The sequence below is a fragment of the Alosa pseudoharengus genome, unplaced genomic scaffold (genome assembly GCF_046254945.1).
Source record: "Alosa pseudoharengus isolate Yale_2024_CS ecotype anadromous, Long Island Sound unplaced genomic scaffold, YU_APseudo_1.1 YU_APseudo_1.1_scf_1, whole genome shotgun sequence".
Taxonomy (NCBI): Eukaryota; Metazoa; Chordata; class Actinopteri; order Clupeiformes; family Clupeidae; genus Alosa; species Alosa pseudoharengus.
The window spans coordinates 36,090,037-36,110,311 of record NW_027468564.1 but is presented as its reverse complement, the minus strand read 5'-3'; the positions used below and the strand labels follow the sequence as shown (position 1 = coordinate 36,110,311).

The 20,275-nt window shown below is 39.4% G+C and overlaps 1 protein-coding gene across 1 annotated transcript in view; it reads left to right on the top strand.

Annotated features, from left to right (window-relative positions):
* Positions 1-1,464: 1,464 nt before the first annotated feature.
* Positions 1,465-20,275, top strand: part of LOC143118526 (uncharacterized) — a 32,232-nt gene continuing 13,421 nt past the window's right edge. Inside the window, exons 1-2 of the mRNA XM_076279572.1 lie at positions 1,465-1,526; positions 18,623-18,772. Coding sequence (XP_076135687.1) covers positions 18,624-18,772 — 149 coding nt within the window. The 5' untranslated portion in view covers positions 1,465-1,526; position 18,623. The remainder of the gene's footprint in view (positions 1,527-18,622; positions 18,773-20,275) is intronic.

The following is a 20,275-nucleotide window of genomic DNA, read 5'->3' as shown; positions in this document are numbered from 1 at the left end:
AAGTGCAGTAAAGTGTTATTTCTTGAGATGGCTCAAAGGCATGGCAGTGTGGAGGAGTTTATCAGTCTGACTGTGTCCGGGTAGAAGCTGTTCCTCTGCCTGGTGGTCCAGTGTCCGGATGCTAAGCAGCCCACTGCCCAAGGGAAGGTGGGAACACAGTCTGTGGGTGGAGTCTCTCATGATGCAGGTCGCTCTCTGCTCCTGCGTCGGCTGGTGTAAATGTCTGAGGGCTGGTAGGTTGCATCCGATGGACCGTTGTGCACCTTACCACCCTCTGCAGCATCTTCTTCTCTGCCACTGTGCAGCTGCCATACCACACAGTGATGCAGGAGGTCAGGATGCTCTCAACCACACACCTGTAAAAACAGCTGAGGAGGAATGACAGTATGTGTAAGTTATCACCTAGCAGAGCAGTCTCTTCTATCAGCATGTGTAAGTTATCACCTAACAGAGCAGTCTTATCACATGTGTAAGTTATCACCTACAGTAGCAGAGCAGTCTCTTCTATCAGCATGTGTAAGTTATCACCTAACAGAGCAGTCTTAAGTTATCACCTACAGTAGCAGAGCAGTCTCTTCTATCGGGATGTGTAAGTTATCACCTAGCAGAGCAGTCTTTTCTATTGGCATGTGTAAGTTATCACCTACCATAGTAGCCTAGTTTTTCTATCGACATGTGAATAAGTGAGTGTGAGGCATTAATGTAACCTGTAAAGCACATTGAGTGCTCACAGGAACAGAAATGTGCTCGCTTTGCAAAACAGATGCACAATGAAGTGTTTGCAGTGGTTTGGCTTACATTCAGGGGTGGCCTATTCATTGATTATAGGCTAGCATATTACAATAGGGTACAGCCTCTAAAAACCTACACTGGTATTCAATATATTTTTCCTAACACAATTTTAAACAAGCCTATTGGGAGTTTGATCTCTTCACATAGACAACATCAATAGAGTAGCCCCTCAACCAGACACCTTTATAGGCTACAAAGTGACTTACAAGGGCCATTCTCATCAGAGCAACTCAGTGGCTGATGGGTGCAAACGACCTGCAACTTATGACAAAACACTTGCAAATAGACAAACCACAAGCAACTTAAGATAACTTTACATTTCATCTTACATTCATTAGGCCTATGACATTTCATTTAGAAATAAAATATATTCCAGACTTTTCAAGGGCCCTCTTCCCCCTAGGGGCCCTAATCAGTCCAATCCTGTAATATATCCCTAAGTGTATAATATACAGGTTTATAACACAAAAAATGCTAGGCAAATCAATACAATTTGGTACAAATTGGCAATACAACTGTAGGGTGGTATACTCTGCCAAAATCACTATGAGACTTATTCGCTGCAGAGATCCCCGCAGATAGTAGCCTAGCCAACCGACCAACCCCTTTGGCTCAAGGTCTAGGAGGCTTGCGTTTACGGGCTCTGCGTTTGCCCACGTGATGAACGCGGAACAAGTGAAATCGAAAGTAACAGAGATCGGTGTTCGGGCAACAACATTTCTGACATTTTGGAGGTAAGTAGATACAGTGAGTTAAATGTAAATTGACTGATTACAGAGAAGCGTTACTTGATGTCGGTTGATCGCCTTTCGGTTGATGGCCTGGAGATAGGCTAATTTAGAGAGGGACGCCAGTCGTCGGAGACGTCATGGATTTGTAGGCGGCCTACATTTCATAACACCTTTCAGACCCTGACTTTAGCTTAGGCTAATTTGCGTTGCGTCAGTCAAATAGCCTAGACCAAAATATAGCCTAGTAAAATGTCTGTCGAATAAATCAGCCGACACGTAGTTACAAATAGCCTAAATGATCTATAAATAGGCTATGAAATATCCAGCCCTAAGGTAGAAAAGCGAACAACAACATGAATCTGCCATGAAGCATAAATTGTGTAGGCCTAGGCCTATCTTACTTTATTGATATGTCTGTAGGCCTATAGGCCTAGCCTCTTGTTGCCTATTCTATGTCTGAAATCACGATATGTCACGAGATGTCACGACATCTCGAAATTAATATATTACATATTACATCCACTGATTAGCCTATAGCTATTGCAATACAGCCTATTAAAACCTACACTGGTATTCAACATTTTTTTCCTAACACAATTTTAAGCAAGTCTATTGGGAGTTTAATCTCTTCACACAGACAACATCAGTAGAGTAGCTCCTGAGCAACTTTAGCCTATAGCAGCTTTGAATAATGTAAAGGTGACACGTTAAAGTCACCTCAGCATGACATTTACTGAGGGTAGAAAATGTAAAATACGCCCAATGCTGAACTCCCTTGACAGGAGGGGACATGAAACTGCTGTCAGAGCTACGTACATGCACGGACTATGTGACAGTATGCACAAAATGAAAGCAGTCATAGTCATAGAACCACAGCCTTTTGTGTGTGTGTGTGTGTGTGTGTGTGTGTGTGTTAAAGAGACTGTCGAGCTTGTCACTGTTCCTCCAACTCCTGTAACTTACAGCTACGTGACTACATGCAGAGACTATGACCGCAACCACAAAATTCCCCCAAACAGCTAAGACTAATCTAAACACGATCTAAACAGGCTATGAAATTGTGAACTTAGAATATAAATCTGAAGACACGCACTTCGCGCTTTTCTTAGTAGGCTACTGAGCCTTCATACCAAATGTCATGCTTTTATCGCAAAGTGATCGATTCTGATGAAAATCTGCGCTTAGCCGCCCCACTTTATTGTTGGATTGACTTCGTCAGTAGGCCTATGGACTTCGTTTAGGCTACTTCTGTTGTAAAGACGATCAAAACAGATTATAGCCAACAGCCTGCCATGATATGACGTTTCATGGCCAAATAAAATAACCAATCGGGCGAGAGCCCTTCTAGCCAATCAGAGGCGAAAAAGGCGGTAGCCTATGGCAAGCGATTTTAACATTTACCCGCTAGACTTGATATATGTATTGCAGATATCTGTAATTCAGTTTTGCCTAGTCAAAACGAACATTTTAGATATCCGCAATTGAATTCTTCCTATCCATAATTGTCATTTCAGATATCCACAAAGACATTCTTCCTAGGACAAATGACGCCACATTTGCCATTCATTTTTTATGGGGTTTATCATTACGGATATCTACAATTCAGTTGCAGATATCCACTATGTGAATTACGGATATCTGCAATTAAATTGTAGATATCTGTAATTCCAGTTAGAGATATCTACAATTTGATTCTGACTAGTCATAACTCCAGTTGAAGATATCTTTAATTCACTTCAATTCAAGATATCTACATGTTCCTTTTCAGATATCTTGAATTAAGTTTTGACTAGGCAAAATGACATTGTAGATATCTGTAAATGGAATTTTGACTAGTCAAAATGACGTTGTAGATATCTCAAACTGGAGTTAGGGATAGTCATAATTTGATTGTAGATATCTATTATCAAGTTTTATTACACGGCTCTTCATAGTGCTGCAGAATGCTCCATTCACTTGAATTGGCCTTCCCAACGTTCGGCGGTCTGCTAATTCTGAATAACAGACCGTTGCTAAGTATAACAGACCGCTGTCAAGGAAAATGGGCTTTGTGCTTCTAAGTCAATTCTTTCATATCACTACGCAAGGATTGTAACTTCATTCAAAAGTGAAAGCAGACGGTTGATCAGCTGTGTTCTAAAGAATGTTTGATTCAAGTTCAGCGTGTTAGTCTGGACCAAACATTGAAAAAAGGCCTCAGAAAAGAGGCAGTAGGCATTTTTGAGGAAAAGTTGTTCTACAGCATTTTTAGATAGGTCAAAGGGTCCTTAATACAAATCCACCATATAACATTTTTTTTAGATCCCAAGTTTCTCAGAATTTTCCTTCAAAAATGGATGCCTTGCTCACAGGCGAGAAAATACTGGTAGATAGGGTAAAAATGTAAACCTTTATGGATCACCACAAAACTTTCCCAGTTTGTCACGTACATTAAGACAAGTATTTTTTGTATTACAAGTTTTCTGAAATGTAATGTTTTAAATATGCAAATGAGGCTTAATCTACTGAAATATGCGCTAATATGCACAAATTTCCAAACTTGACACGTACACATTGGATGAAGTGTAACAGATGCGTAATGAAGCATCAATTGCATTTTTGAGGAAAAATTGTTATACAGCATTTTTAGACAGTTCAAAGAGTCCTAAATACAAATCCACCATATAACATTTTTTTTAGGTCACAAGTTTCTCAGAATTTTCCTTCAAAAATGGATGCCTTGCTCTCAGGCGAGAAAATACTGGTAGATAGGGTAAAAATGTAAACCTTGATGGATCACCACAAAACTTTCCCAGTTTGTCACGTACATTAAGACAAGTATTTTTTGTATTACAAGTTTTCTGTAATGTAATGTTTTAAATATGCAAAAGAGGCTTAATCTACTGAAATATGCGCTAATATGCACAAATTTCCAAACTTGATATGTACACATTGGATGAAGCATCAATTGCATTTTTGAGGAAAAATTGTTATACAGCATTTTTAGTTCAAAGGGTCCTAAATACAAATCCACCGTATAACATTTTTTTTAGGTCCCCAGTTTCTCAGAATTTTCATTTAAAAATGGATGCCTTGCTCTCAGGCGAGAAAATACTGGTAGATAGGGAAAAAAATTTAACTTCTATGCATCACCATAAAACTTTCCCAGTTGGTGTCTTACATTAAGATAAGTATTTTTTGTATTACAAGTTTTCTGAAATGTAATGTTTAAATATGCAAACGAGGTTTAATCTACTGAAATATGCGCTAATATGCTAATATTTCCAAACTTAGGCTAGGGGCACTACTATGATCGCATCAAAATGGCTAGTTTTAAAATACTAAGGCGGCTTGACACAACTTGACACTTTGCTTGTACTATTATCAGGCTTCCTACATATGAACTCGAGCATTGATAACATTGTTTGTTGCAAAGAGTTTACTTTAAAGACGTTTTTGTTAGCACAGGACCTACATCGCCTTGTCTTCCGGTTGTTGCCATAGGTAAGGTCCAGTGTTGTTATTTTAAGGAAACTTCTTCTAGGCTACACAAACAATATTCCCAATGCTCGAGTTCATGTGTAAAGACCCTGGTGATACTACGAGCAAAGTTTCATGTTGTGTCGAGCCTTCTTAGTGTTTGAAAAATAGCTATTTTGATGCTATTATAGCAGTGCCCCTAGCGCTCCCATTCAAAAAGCCAATAGTTTACAAGGATACAAGGATACAAGGAAGTTTATTGTCACATGCATATATTTACTGGAAGTAAGAAATGCAGTGAAATTATGTCTGGTGTCAGCCTATTTGTGCATTTATGGGGGGGTAAAAAGTGCAGTAGAAGAGGGGTTTAGTAGATTAAGTGGCAAGGGCTGCATAAAAAAAGGTGGGGGAGGATTGGGATTGGGTGGGGGGCACCAACAAGGAGCACCCAAGAACAACAGGGGCAAGGAAAAACTCCCTTACCAAGGAAGAAACCTTGGGCAGATCCACGGCTCAAGGGGCTAACCCAACTGCCAGGGGTCTTGGTGTGTGTGTTGGGGGGATGACAGGGGAGATGGAATAGTGTGCTGTGTATGTGGGGAGAGGGCAGTGTGCAATATGTGTGTTGGAGAAGCTTCCTCATGAGACAATGTGCTGTGTATTGGGGGGGGGGGCAGTGTGCTGTAAGTATGTTGGGGATGTGTGTTGGAGAAGCTTCCTGATGAAATAATGTGCTGTGTATGTAGGGGGGGGGGGGGGGGGGGCAGGGACTTACTATTGCAAGCAGAGTCCTGTATGTATGATGTATGTGAGTGATGACAGTGAAGATGTGTGTGTGGGCGGGAGGGGAGTGGAGCAGTGACTGTGTGTGTGTGTGTGTGTAGTGTGTGTGTGGGCAGTGTGCTGTAAGTATGTTGGGGATGTGTATTGGAGAAGCTTCCTGATGAAATAATGTGCTGTGTATGTAGGGGGGGGCAGGGACTTGCTATTGCAAGCAGAGTACTGTATGTATGATGTATGTGAGTGATGACAGTGAAGATGTGTGTGTGGGCGGGAGGGGAGTGGAGCAGTGACTGTGTGTGTGTGTTTGTGTGTAGTGTGTGTGTGGGTAGGTGGGGGCAGTGTGCTGTAAGTATGTAGAGGATGTGTGTTGGAGAAGATCCTGAAGACAATGTGCTGTGTATGTAGGGGGGGGGGGGGGCAGTGTGCAGCAAGTATGTAGAGGAGGCTTACTGTAGCAAGCAGTGTGCTGTATGTATGTGAAGTGATGACAGTGATGATGTAAGTGTGTGTGTTGGGGATGGGGGTGGGGTGGGGGGGGCAGAAGGCTAAACCTTCTGGGGGGATGACAGGGGAGATGGGAGTTCAGGGGCCAGGAACAATTTGGCCAGGGACCAGATGATAACTACATCCATAGTGAAACGGCAAAAGGCAGAATGAAACGGGACAATGCAGATGAAGATGCTTTGCTTGCAGTCTTGCAGAGGTTTGGCCTTTTGTCTGCCAACCTGTCCCAGACCCTGCAAAACATTGCAAACAAAGACTTGGCCACACAGGATATTGAAAGCGAGCTCTTGACAGCACCACAGAAAGGTCAAAGTCAATTAGATACATTTGTTGTTGAGAGGCTTGTTGCCATTTGGGGGGGGGGGGGGGTCTCGTTCAGGGACAAACTTAAAAAGAACAAGTATTTAACGTTTGTGTCTTTGTTTGAAGTTAAGAAGTCAGATCCAAAAACTGGAAAGGTGAAAACTGTCAAGGCAGACCGAAACATTCTGCAATGCCTCATTGCTGCATATGATGCAGGGCGCCCAGTCAATCTTGACAGCATTATGATGCATGAACTATTTGTTGTGCCCTTGTCTCTGGCAGATGTAAATGGACAGCTTCGTTCAGGTTCAAAGGCAGTGTTTACTAGTCAAGTCAAGTCAGTTTTATTTTTAAAGCGCATTTAACATGCACATAGTGCAACCCAAAGCGCTCCAACAAACAAGACACAAGACAAACGATGCCAGATGGAGCGGCGTAGTCGCCAGCGTGCCCATGACATTAAGACATGACAAATACATTTAAAAAATAACAAATACAAAAAATGCTGGACGGAGCGGCGTAGTCGCCAGCGTACCCGTGACACCAAGACATACAAGACAGACAACAAAACAAATAAACAAATAAAAAGTGACAAAAAACAAAGAAAATATATTTAAAAAGGGGAAAGGTGATGTTAAAAATTAGTCCAATTTCCAAACCAGCTGAAAATGTCCAAGGGCAATGATGATCCGTGAAAACTGCACATATGTCTTCACAACCGATATGCCAACAAAGTTCTTTAACGTTAGCAAATGATCAACCCGGTGAATTCACTGGCAGTCTGGAGATCACGTTGACGTTAGGCCTTGTAGACTGCAGTCTGGAGATCACTGGAAGCACAGTCTGAAGTAGTGGGCGATCGTGTAGATCCGCAACTCGGTGGACTTCTAACAGCGACCGTCTGCTCCGTGAGACTGCAGCTCCTCACCGCTAGGCTAACTTTAGTCTGCAGTTGGCAAGGCAGCTCCTAGGTCAGCAACAGCTCGGCGGCCACGGCAGATCTTTCGCAGAGTAGCTAGCCTAGGTCCAGCTGTCCTAAGAGATCCCCTCGACCAGACAGTGAAGTGCAGCACCGCTCACGGATGGATGGAAGGATGTCCGATGCCCAGCTAGGGCAAAAGCTAGCCATAGCAAGCTCCCAATGGACAAACGTCAACGACGTTTCAGCTGACTTAGAAGCAGTAAAAAGGACTAAGAATAACACGAAAACTATCAAAAATAACGTAAATAAATAGGGAAAACATTTAACTAGACAAACCAATACAAAAAATAAACATGACATTACATAAAATTACGAACATTACATAAAAACAAACAAAAACATGATGCCAGACGGAGCGGCGTGTCTCGCCAGCGTCCCCGTAACCTAGCAACCCTTACTAAGATTCTAGCTGCTGGCATTCCATGTCCCAACCACCTTGATAACAGAGACCTTTGGGATGAACCAATGGACCATCATTGATGGTCAAGCTCTGGTCATTGCCATTGGAAATCCACAAGCAGCAAAGAGTTTTGGGGACCTTGCTGACGTTTTTGTGGAATCTGTTCTCAGAAGTGGAGCACAATTCCAGCGAATTGATGTTTTGTTTGATCACTACCACACACATTCTATCAAAAGTGGAACACGAAAGCGCCGTGGAAGAGGCTTGGTGGCAATCAGAAGACCAATTGAGAGCAGAGATTTGCCTCTTCCTGCAAAGTGGGAGAACTTTATTGCTCATGCAGACAACAAGGCTGATCTTGCACACTTTTTATCCCAACAACAACTGATTGTTGGAGCTCCAGCAAATAAGATCATAGTTGCTGCAGGTGGCTTCAGTGATGAATAGAGAGTTGAAGCCTCTAATTCAACCTTTAACACTGACTGCTTGGAAGCCAAGCATGAAGAAGCAGACATAAGAATTGTTCTTCACTGCATTAGAAGCAACGCATCAAACATTGTTGTCTCAGCGAGAGCCAAAAGATCTAGATGAAGGCACGTACAGCAAAGGACAGAAAGTACATTCCACTTCATGCCATAGTGGAACATTTGCAGATGAAACCACAGGTCCTCGATCTGCTTCCAGGTTTTCATGCGCTGACTGGAAGTGACTCAACTTCGTACATTGCTGGACGCACAAAAAAGTCATGTTGGGATGTATTTGTACAGCATCATCATCGGTTAAAGGGGCTTGATGAAGGTCCTGATCTTAGTGAACTCACCATTCAGAATGTAGAACGTTTTTTCTGCAAACTGTATGGAGCAATGAATGTTGACAACATCAGTGACGTTCAAGTAAGCATGTTTGTGAAGGGCATGACAATAGAAAAACTGCCACCCACCAGAGATTCTCTCTACTTCCACATTCAGCGTTCTCACTTCCAGGCTTTGGTCTGGCAGCAGGCCCACATGCAGCAGCCAATTCTGCCACCCCCTGAGACCATGGGATGGAAAATGGAGGAAAGTTCACTTGTTCCTCAACTCATGTCACTACCTCCGGTTCCGGATGCTTGTGAGGAGTTTATCTCCTGTGGTTGCACCAAAGAATGCAAGTCAGCTAGATGCAGTTGTAAGCCTAACCCATGTACTGCTGCTTGCAAACGCAGAATGTCATGTGATACTTGTATGAATCAATAATAAGTAAAAATAACATTTCAGAAAACTGAGTTTTATGGTGATATCTATGTTTTTTCCCCCATTCATACGGTGGTGTTTTGAAAGTGTCTGAGACGCATTTTGTTTCAGTACAAAATATTAAGAACTGGTACCCTAATGAATATGTTATATAGTGGATTTATATTCAGGAGACATTGAACCTTCAAAATATCATGTATAACAACTTTTCCCCTCAAATGGCTTCATCCAATGTGTACGTGTCAAATTTGGAAATTTGTGCATATTAGTGCATATTTCAGTAGATTAAGCCTCATTTGCATATTTAAACATTACATTTCAGAAAACTTGTAATACAAAATATACTTGTCTTAATGTAAGTGACAAACTGGGAAAGTTTTGTGGTGATACATAAAAGTTTAAAATTTTACCCTATCTACCAGCATTTTTCTCACCTGAGTGCAAGGCATCTATTTTTGAATGAAAATTCCGAGAAACTGTGGACCTAAAAAAAATGTTATGGTGGATTTGTATTAAGGACAATTTGAACTATCTAAAAATGCTGTATAACAACTTTTCCTCAAAAATGCCTACATGGTTACAGAATCCTGAAATCTGGTCCTGACTATGTGTTGTTGCGAACTATTTGTTTCTCAGCAAAAGCCATGATGAAACGGTAACAAATAGGCTAATAGCCTAGGCTATGTAGGCTAAAGAGTCATATCGTTGGGAGTTTATTGTGTCGTTTTGGTAAGTAGCCGTGTAATAAGCGGGATAATGTATAGAACGTCGGTCATTGTCGGGAGATAGGTCCCTTCAGGGCGGAACAAGACCCCTCCGCTGCCCGTCGGGGTCCGGTTCGCCCTGTCGGGACCTATCTCCCGACGTTCTATATATTGTCCCTTACATAGATATCTTAAATGAGTTTTGATTAGAGATATCTGAAATTGGAGATATCTATAACTTTCATTTTGCCTAGTCAAAATGTAATTATAGATATCTTGAATTAGAGTTTTGACTAGGCGAAATGACGTTAGAGATATCTGTAGGCCTATTGCTATGCAAATTAGGCCCGCATCCCACTTTAGGCGGGAGAAGAGCGTGTTGTTGTTCAAATCATCAAATCACATAGCACCTGTTAACTGTTAACTTTGTAATTAGCACTAATTAGCACCATGTCAGAGCAGCCAGAGGGCGAAGGAGTTTTTAATCGTCTTTTTAATGCTGCAGCCTATGCAAGACACCATTATGAATGGAATTTCCTGTAGATGGTGCTGGTGCATTTAGTAGCCTAGGCCTAGGCTACTAATTTATGTACTGTAGGCTACGAAATAGAGATCAAGCCAGTGAGAGTCTAATAAACCTGCACGGTGTCCCCGATATCTAAATTACAGATATCTCTATCTGACGTTTCGACTAGTCACAATTACGTTACAGATATCTTGAATGACAATTCCAACTATCCAAAATGTAATTGCGACTAGTCAGAAATATGGCAAGCGATTTTATCATTTACCCGCTAAGTTTGACTATCTGGAATTAACATTGTAGGCTAGATATCAACAACGTCTTTCTGTATGGCAAGCGATTTTATCATTTACCCGCTAAGTTTGACTATCTGGAATTAACATTGTAGATATCAACAACGTCTTTCTGACTAGTCGCAATTACATTTTGGATAGTTGGAATTGTCATTCAAGATATCTGTAACGTAATTTTGACTAGTCGAAACATCAGATAGAGATATCTGTAATTTAGTTTTGACTAGGCAAAACTGAATTACAGATATCTGTTATCACGTCATTGAAAACAACATTCAACTCGTCACACATCTTAAATGGCAATTGCAGATATCTTTAATTCAGTTTTGACTAGGCAGAATGAAAGGTGAAGATATCTCAAACGTCATTATGACTAGTGCAAATTATTGTGCAAGACGTTGCTCTTTAGTTCCGTAGCAGAGCCCATCTACTTATTAGATATTCTCTGTCAGCTAATTTCCCCTCACCAACATAATCAAAGAAAAAGTGGGCTTATTTCCTTATTTCTATGAATGGAAGAAGAATAAGCAGGCTGTAATGTCTTGTTGACATTTAAAATAACTAAAACTCAGGGACACCGTGCAGGTTTATTAGACTCTCACGTTATCAACTGGCTTGATCTCTGTTTCGTAGCCTACATAAATTAGTAGGCCTAGGCTACTAAATGTACCAGCACCATCTACAGGAAATTCCATTCATAATGGTGTTGGCTGTAATCAAAAAAATCAAAGCAACATTGAATCATCAATTCTTGCTGCAAGCTCCTGTCTTGCATAGGCTGCAGCATTAAAAAGACGATTAAAAACTCCTTCGCCCTCTGGCTGCTCTGACATGGTGCTAATTACAAAGTTAACAGTTAACAGGTGCTATGTGATTTGATGATTTGAACAACAACACGCTCTTCTCTCGCCTAAAGTGGGATGCGGGCCTAATTTGCATAGCAATACAGATATCTCTAACGTCATTTCGCCTAGTCAAAACTCTAATTCAAGATATCTATAATTACATTTTGACTAGGCAGAATGAAAGTTATAGATATCTCCAATTTCAGATATCTCTAATCGAAACTCATTCAAGATATCTATAACTTGATAATAGATATCTACAATCAAATTATGACTATCCCTAACTCCAGTTTGAGATATCTACAACGTCATTTTGACTAGTCAAAATTCCGTTTACAGATATCTACAATGTCATTTCGCCTAGTCAAAACTTAATTCAAGATATCTGAAAAGGAACATGTAGATATATCTTGAATTGAAGTGAGTTAAAGATATCTTCAACTGGAGTTATGACTAGTCAGAATCAAATTGTAGATATCTCTAACTGGAATTACAGATATCTACAATTTAATTGCAGATATCCGTAATTCACATAGTGGATATCTGCAACTGAATTGTAGATATCCGTAATGATAAACCCCATAGAAATGAATGGCAAATGTGGCGTCATTTGTCCTAGGAAGAATGTCTTTGTGGATATCTGAAATGACAATTATGGATAGGAAGAATTCAATTGCGGATATCTAAAATGTTCGTTTTGACTAGGCAAAACTGAATTACAGATATCTTCAATACATATCCAGTCTAGCGGGTAAATGTTAAAATCGCTTGCCATACTCCCAGACATTCTCTGACCTCCCACCTGCGATATTTTTTCCCCCAGGATGGTAGGGGAAGGTACCGCCTTTTTCGTCTCTGATTGGCTAGAAGGGCTCTCGCCCGATTGGTTATTTGATTTGGCCGTGGAACGTCATGTCACGTTCATGACAAGTGGTCGGCTAGTCTGTTTTGATCATCTTTTCAACTGAAGTAGGCTACCCTAAACGAAGTCAATATATTCCAGAGTTATTATCAGGATTATTATAATAAAAAAGAAAATATTTTATGTTAAGAGTGTAAGGTGGATCAAAAAGGTGACTATTTAAGTCACTGAGAAATGTTTTAGTTTTCTCACATTCAAAAAATAGGTGTGTGATAGTGTTTCATCCACATCACCACAGAAGGAACAAGCACTACTTATGTCTGCATATTTGGCTACAGTTACATTCACAGGGTATATTTTATGAAGAATTTTGAAATGAACCTTTTTCACTTTATTTGTAATGCAGTATTTACTAGGTAACAACCAAGCTCTTTTCCAGTTAATATCAGAAATTAAAGATCCTTAGTAGAATTTACCTCTAGGAGTTTTTTTGTTTCTGAATTGAAATGTTTATTATCACATTTTCTGTCTATCCCATTCAAAAGTAACTTATGTTGTGTTATATTGTCCAAACCAAAAGACAGGTGACTTTTCATTAGATGGATTAACCCCTTAGGAATAGCTTTAAGTGTGTTATGCAACACCAAAGAGTTTTTTATAACTTAAAATAATGTTTCCAAAATTGTTTCAGTGGTTCATCAACTCGTAACAGGGTGAACGGCAATTCTGCATTCGCTTCGCGGCCCTCTATCGGCTATAACCGCACTATAGTTTGCCAGATCAGGTAGCGGATCTGAAGTTCGATGGAATGAGACATAAGAAACTACAAATTTGACTTGCATCTGATGTCGCAATACATCGTACTTTTATAAGTCATGCAAAATATTCTACCTTGTCTGTGGACATCGTTATTTGCAAAGCCGGTGCTGGATAAACAAATAGCGTGCGTGCAACAGAGGGAAAGTTCTTTGGTGTTGCTTTAAATTCCCTAAATAGGAGTGAGAAGCCATGACGTGATGAAAACATTTCATATGTCAAAATATCACCAGAACTATCAAATAAAGAAATAACATTATGAATGCCATATTCAAACCATCTAGAGAAAAACAGGGATTTGTTTTTAACTGTAATATCTGCATTGTTCCAAATAAGCGTTTTATGTGGCGAGAAGTTGTGAATGAAACACAGTTTCCGAGCAAGAAGGGAATTCGCCTGCCCCCTTGCATTTAATAGACTGGAGACGTAGCGTTTGCCCACGTGATGAACGCGGAACAACTGAAATCGAAAGTAAATAAAGGACATCTTAACAGAGACTGGTGTTCGGGAAAGAACATTTCTGACGTTTTATGGAGGTAAGCAGATAAAGTGAGTTAAATGTAAGGTTGTGATCGATTACAGAGAAGCGTTAATATATCGGTTTCGTGGCCTGGAGATAATTTAAAGAGGGACACCAGTCGGAGACGTCATGGATTTGCTCGCTAGGCGGTGCAACCTTTCTGACCCTGACTTGAGCTAAAGGCTAATTTGCGTTGCGTCTTCAGTCAAATAGCCTAAACCAAATGTAGCCTGGTAAAATGTCTGTCGAATAAATCAGCCGAAACATAGTTACAAATAAATTATCTATAATTAGGCTATGAAATATTCAGGCCTGCAGAGAGTATTTGGGGTATGGGGGGTTTTTCCTGCCATTAATAAAATTAAAATGAAAACAGTGAAATTAAAATGAAAAACTCGTTTTGCCATTTAATTTTCAAAGTGTCAGTGCAATTATCCTGCCAAATTTAAAAATAAAATGAAATATATACATTTGGCTTTTAATTTTCCTGATAAACGCGATACATTTGTGACAAAAATAAAAATAAATTGAAAACGTCTATTTGTCATTTCATTTTCATTACCATCCTGGTATATTACTGCCAAAAATGAAAATGAAAATGTTAGTTGGAAAATGAAAATGCAAACTTCACTTTGACTTTGCCTTTTCCTGACAATGCGCACAATGTATGCCAAAATGATAAATAAAATAAAAACGGACACCTGCTTGCGATTTATTTTCCATTTCTCGATTTTCATTTTCATTTTCAAGTTCACAACATGCAAATGAGCTGCATTGTTAATGAGATGTATGTGGGTGGTGCTCTGGTGACGACAAATGCAAGTGACTAAATACGCTCCCCATAGTCCCCATACGCTTTGGCTTTAGGCCTACTGCCGACAGCCCGGTAGCGAATTATATAGTATATTGTTTCATATTAGATGATAGAAACTGATGATTTAGGCTAAACACAAATTACATTTCATGCAACAACAGTGAATTTTTCATGTAGGCCTAGGCTAGTTACTGTAGCCTAATTGGGTTCGTGTAGGCCTACTTTTTCGTTCATTTGATTTCCGGTTTTGAAACAATAACCATGCACATTCACAAAAATTGGTCATTTTAAATATTGATGACAATGTGTTCAAACGGAAAACGAGCCATATTTCATTTAATTTAGCCCTCAAAAGTAGAATGGTGTGTTGTTTCATTATCATGGACTATCAGTTTAACAGCAAGAATTCTCCATTACAACCAAATAGCCTACAAAGGGGCGATTTTGCTTTATTAACAACAGGTGAACCAGAAACATGCATTGTGTAACGTTAACCGGTTAGATCAAGCTCGACATCCTCATCTCAAATATAGGCTACTGCCCAGATAGCTATGGGGGGTTTTTCCTGCCATTAATAAAATTAAAATGAAAACAGTGAAATTAAAATGAAAAACTCGTTTTGCCATTTAATTTTCAAAGTGTCAGTGCAATTATCCTACCAAATTTAAAAATAAAATGAAATATATACATTTGGCTTTTAATTTTCCTGATAAACACGATACATTTGTGACAAAAATAAAAATAAATTGAAAACGTCTATTTGTCATTTAATTTTCATTACCATCCTGGTATATTACTGCCAAAAATGAAAATGAAAATGTTAGTTGGAAAATGAAAATGCAAACTTCACTTTGACTTTGCCTTTTCCTGACAATGCGCACAATGTATGCCAAAATGATAAATAAAATAAAAACTGACACCTGCTTACGATTTATTTTCCATTTCTCGATTTTCATTTTCATTTTCAAGTTCACAACATGCAAATGAGCTGCATTGTTAATGAGATGTATGTGGGTGGTGCTCTGGTGACGACAAATTCAAGTGACTAAATTTTAGCCACGACCGACCACATGGTTTCGATTTACTTTAGAAAAATGGCGACGACAGAAAGGCCACCGTCAGTTGTGGACCTCCTCAGACAAGCAGCATCCACACTGGAGGCGCAGCAACAGCAGCAGCAACAACAAACACCAACCCGGTCCAATCCTCCAGAAACATTTAACTAGAAAAACACTCAGAGAGCGCAGACCTTCGCCTGTATTGTTCTTCCTAGGTTGTGATACATTTGAACCTAAACTATTCAGATCGCCACCACGTGGCCATACCATGCAATTACACCACTAAGCGAAAAACATAAACGCCTCCGAAATCCCGACGGTGATACGGATCACTCCCAAATTTAATCGTTCCTTCCTTGGGTCATTTCTGACCTTCCCTGAAAATTTCATCGAAATCCATCCATACTTTTTGAGTTATCTTACTAACAAACAGACAGACAGACAGACAGACCCCGATTAAAACATAACCTCCTTGGCGGAGGTAAATAATCCAGGTGACATCACAGTCTGTACATACTATCTTACTTTCAACAAGTAAGGTCAGCCAGCCAGTTAGCTATGTACACTAATATACCGAATATACCCCAATTTGCCTGTTAGCTAGCTAACCGGGACTAGCGGTAAACATTAGCAATACAAGAGTTAGCCAGCAACATCAGAATATTGCAGGCGAATTTGGCTGCTTATGTACATATTCACAGCACCAATCAATTGTTTTTACGCAAGTCTTTAAAAACGTTATGTTTATCAAATTGTTTAATGCCTTGTAAATTTAAGAGGAGGTGTTTTGTCACGGCTATCCCTCATTCTAATGCAAGTGAATGGCGCTCTTAGTCACTTGCATTTGTCGTCACCAGAGCACCACCCACATACATCTCATTAACAATGCAGCTCATTTGCATGTTGTGAACTTGAAAATGAAAATGAAAATCGAGAAATGGAAAATAATCGCAAGCAGGTGTCAGTTTTCATTTTATTTATCATTTTGGCATACATTGTGCACATTGTCAGGAAAAGGCAAAGTCAAAGTGAAGTTTGCATTTTCCTTTTCCAACTAACATTTTCATTTTCATTTTTGGCAGTAATATACCAGGATGGTAATGAAAATGAAATGACAAATAGACGTTTTCAATTTATTTTTATTTTTGTCACAAATGTATCGTGTTTATCAGGAAAATTAAAAGCCAAATGTATATATTTCATTTTATTTTTAAATTTGGCAGGATAATTGCACTGACACTTTGAAAATTAAATGGCAAAACGAGTTTTTCATTTTAATTTCACTGTTTTCATTTTAATTTTATTAATGGCAGGAAAAACCCCCCATATGTGGGGTAGCTAGTAGGCACTTGCAAATCTTTGTGAAAGTAGCTCAGTGTAAAATTTTGGAATTTAGTGTAAAGAGCCAATGTTGTACCATGCAGATAGAAATAAAATAGATAAAAATTAGGGCCTAGAATGAAAACCCATATACAATGTAACCAAGTAAGTGTATTTATGTGTGAATTAGACATTGTACATCACTTTACACAAAATAACTATAAACTGAGGAATTCCCATGTTGATTTTTGTGTTCTGACTAACTACCATAGGCTACAATTTTAGTCCTTTTATATATATTACCAAAAAATGCAATCACACCTTGTCTTATCCTTAATGTATCTTCATGTGCATTTGTTGCAGAGACCTCAAATATTGGCTCAACATTAATCAAATATTGTATTTGCAGACAAAATAATGATTGGTTGTATGGGGATATAAAACAATGAGTTTACAATATTTTTTTCGGTATACTGTAGAGCAGCGGTTCCCAAACTTTTTTCCCCGCGGACCACCTTCTACATCCTGACTCGGCTCGCGTACCCCCACCATCCAACACATAAAAAAGTAACACATTCTATTGACGCATGATAACAAAATCAAAATGTGCAACTGGTCTATGAGCTCTCACGCAAAAAAAACTGTGGCATTAGAATGGTTAGATAGCATCTCACTGCAGACCACGCACTGTGGCTTTGGGCAGTCTGTCTCCCAATCCACGTGAAGCCTAGGGCTATATGCCTCATCATACTTTCGTTTTCTTCTCACAGTCTTTTCTGTCTCGTTCTTTCTTTTATCCTCCTGCGCTCCACCTCCACCTTCATTAGTCTGCCCCCCATCTCATCGTTACCTGTGTCCTGCTCTGTTTCTCTTGCTTCTCCTCTTTGATCGCTTTAATTAGGCCTTTTGGACAGTGTCCCTGTTTTTAGCCAGTTTTCCATGTTTGCGTAGCCTTCTACCTAGCCTATACTTCAACGAAACTAACGCGCCAGATATTCTGGCTGCCCGCAGGAAATCACGTGTATTGTGTGTAGCTTATTTTGAATGAATACATAGCCTACTATAGAGTTTACAAATTATTTCCTTTAATTTCACGGTTCCATATCATTATAACCCGATTCGAAATCATGTATTATTTATGAATTAATTAGATTATTCATTAATTAATTAATCATTTTAACTCCTTTCCGCCATTGCCCTTTTCATCTCGCTTACCCCCTAGTGGCAGCTCGCGTACCACAGTTTGGGAATCCCTGCAGTCTTATAACTAATGGGCTTGCAGTACAAATGTGTAATGGTCCAGTCATACTGAGAACGTGTCTGTCTTCCACTCTACAAAGTTTGGGCAGGCTAGGAATAAGATATTAATGCCCAAACATGGCCTCCAACATAAGGCATTTCTGAGAGTGTAAAAAATCACATTTCTGTATATTATGTGGACTAACTTTGAGCAAAATCTGAGATGTCGCAGCAACCATTTTCCTGGATTTTGTCTGATTTGACGCGGAATGACCTTTATATTTCCTCTGTCCGTGGTTCCATGGCCTCAGCATATCTGTTATTGGTGGAGCAAGTGTTTCATAAGGAACCTCTCATCAGAAACATGTTCCTCACCTCTCTTTTTAGAGAGGACTACTCACCTTTCTCTGTTTATTTTCTTATTGATTGATTGATTGATTAGAATGGATTTCCCTCAAGAAGAGGATGATGCTGTTGGTGGAAATCAGACAGGCAGAGCAGCATGTGCTGTGTCCAGCCACGTGTTCCTGAAGGATGAGGACCCCGTCACTGATGGACATCAGAGGGTCAGCACAGGAAGACCTTATCCAAGGTGAGTTCTTTCCTCTTATCAAGAGTTTCCAAAATCCAAGACATCAACGGGCCCTGTTAGAGCTGTTTTGATATTGTGTTTGCAAATTTGAATGATTAATATTGATAAAATGACATGATGTCAATACATGACAAAGACATGATAATATTTAAGTTCATGAAATATGGTTTAAAATGATGGTGAATTATGGTTTAAAATTACGTAATTCTAAGGGCCCTATCATGACATTCTAAAGTGCATCGTCACTCGTCAAAAGTCTATTCAAATTTAGTAGGATGTCCAGTTCACATTGGGAGGGGTTTCGTTATGAAAAGTGGAGCTATATAACAGTTATATGCAGTTACTTTCACTATTGACTGACAATGGGTTACCACCGAAAACATAGGCTGGAAAAAGCAACACTTACCCTAATATTGCTCAAATCACTGAATAAAACAACATTTATCCTGCAGAGGAGTTGCTTATATCTAGGGCTGCAGCTATCGATTCTTTTTGTAATCGATTAATCTTGCACTTTATCGATCGATTAATCGATTAATCGGATACTTTTTTTTTTGCATTTTTAAACCACCAAAACAAATAATGCATAATGAAAATGACATGGCTGTGAAATGATCAAGCAATTGGAACAGATGTATTTATTCTAACTCCAACATTAGGCTACAAAACTAAGCCCATTTATTGCAATTTACCCATTTAGTGTTTATAAGTGCCAGTGCCAACAATTAAAAAATGTTCAAAATGCTCTCTGTAAAATTGCAGCCTCTTGTGCATGACTTAGCTGGGCGAACAAAGCTGTCCATACTATGTTGTGAAGTGCTGGGAGGGAGAAGAGGGAAAGCAATTTAATGTATTAATTTGCACAACAGGTTTCATGCTGTAATCTAGACCTGACATCAAAGTAAATATCTGTTTTATATAGATTTCTACACCTGCAGCATTTACCATTAGGCTACTAACAAATAATTTTACCATTAGGCTACTAAAAAATAATTTCTGGGGTGAGCCTATTTGCTATGGTAACCTAGCAACCTGTGTGTGTGTGTGCACGCGTGCGGTGCGTGAGGGAAGATGAGGGTGCATGCATGTGTGTATAAGAAGGGGTTCTTTTTTAGGCATACTGTCTTGCAATTGAACGTGAATAAGTTTACTACTTAAAAACACCAAAGCTAAACATTATATCACGACATCGCTACAAATACAGTATGTGATTAAAATCAGCCAACATCAATGTAGGCTAAAGGCTACGTAGATAGATGATAGATAGATTGATAGATAGCCTACTTTATTGACGCTTGGTGAAACAGCATGGAGTGGATATTTTCGGTTCAGATGCTTGTTCTTGAGTATGTAATGATCCCAAAACTTTACTTGAAAACTTTAGACACTCTCTGCAATTTATGGACATCTTGACTCCGCCATCGCGCCAGCTAAATTCATCACGATTAATGTATCACGATTCACACGCTAGTGGTGTGCTTCCTGAACAACGGTCCGTGTGGA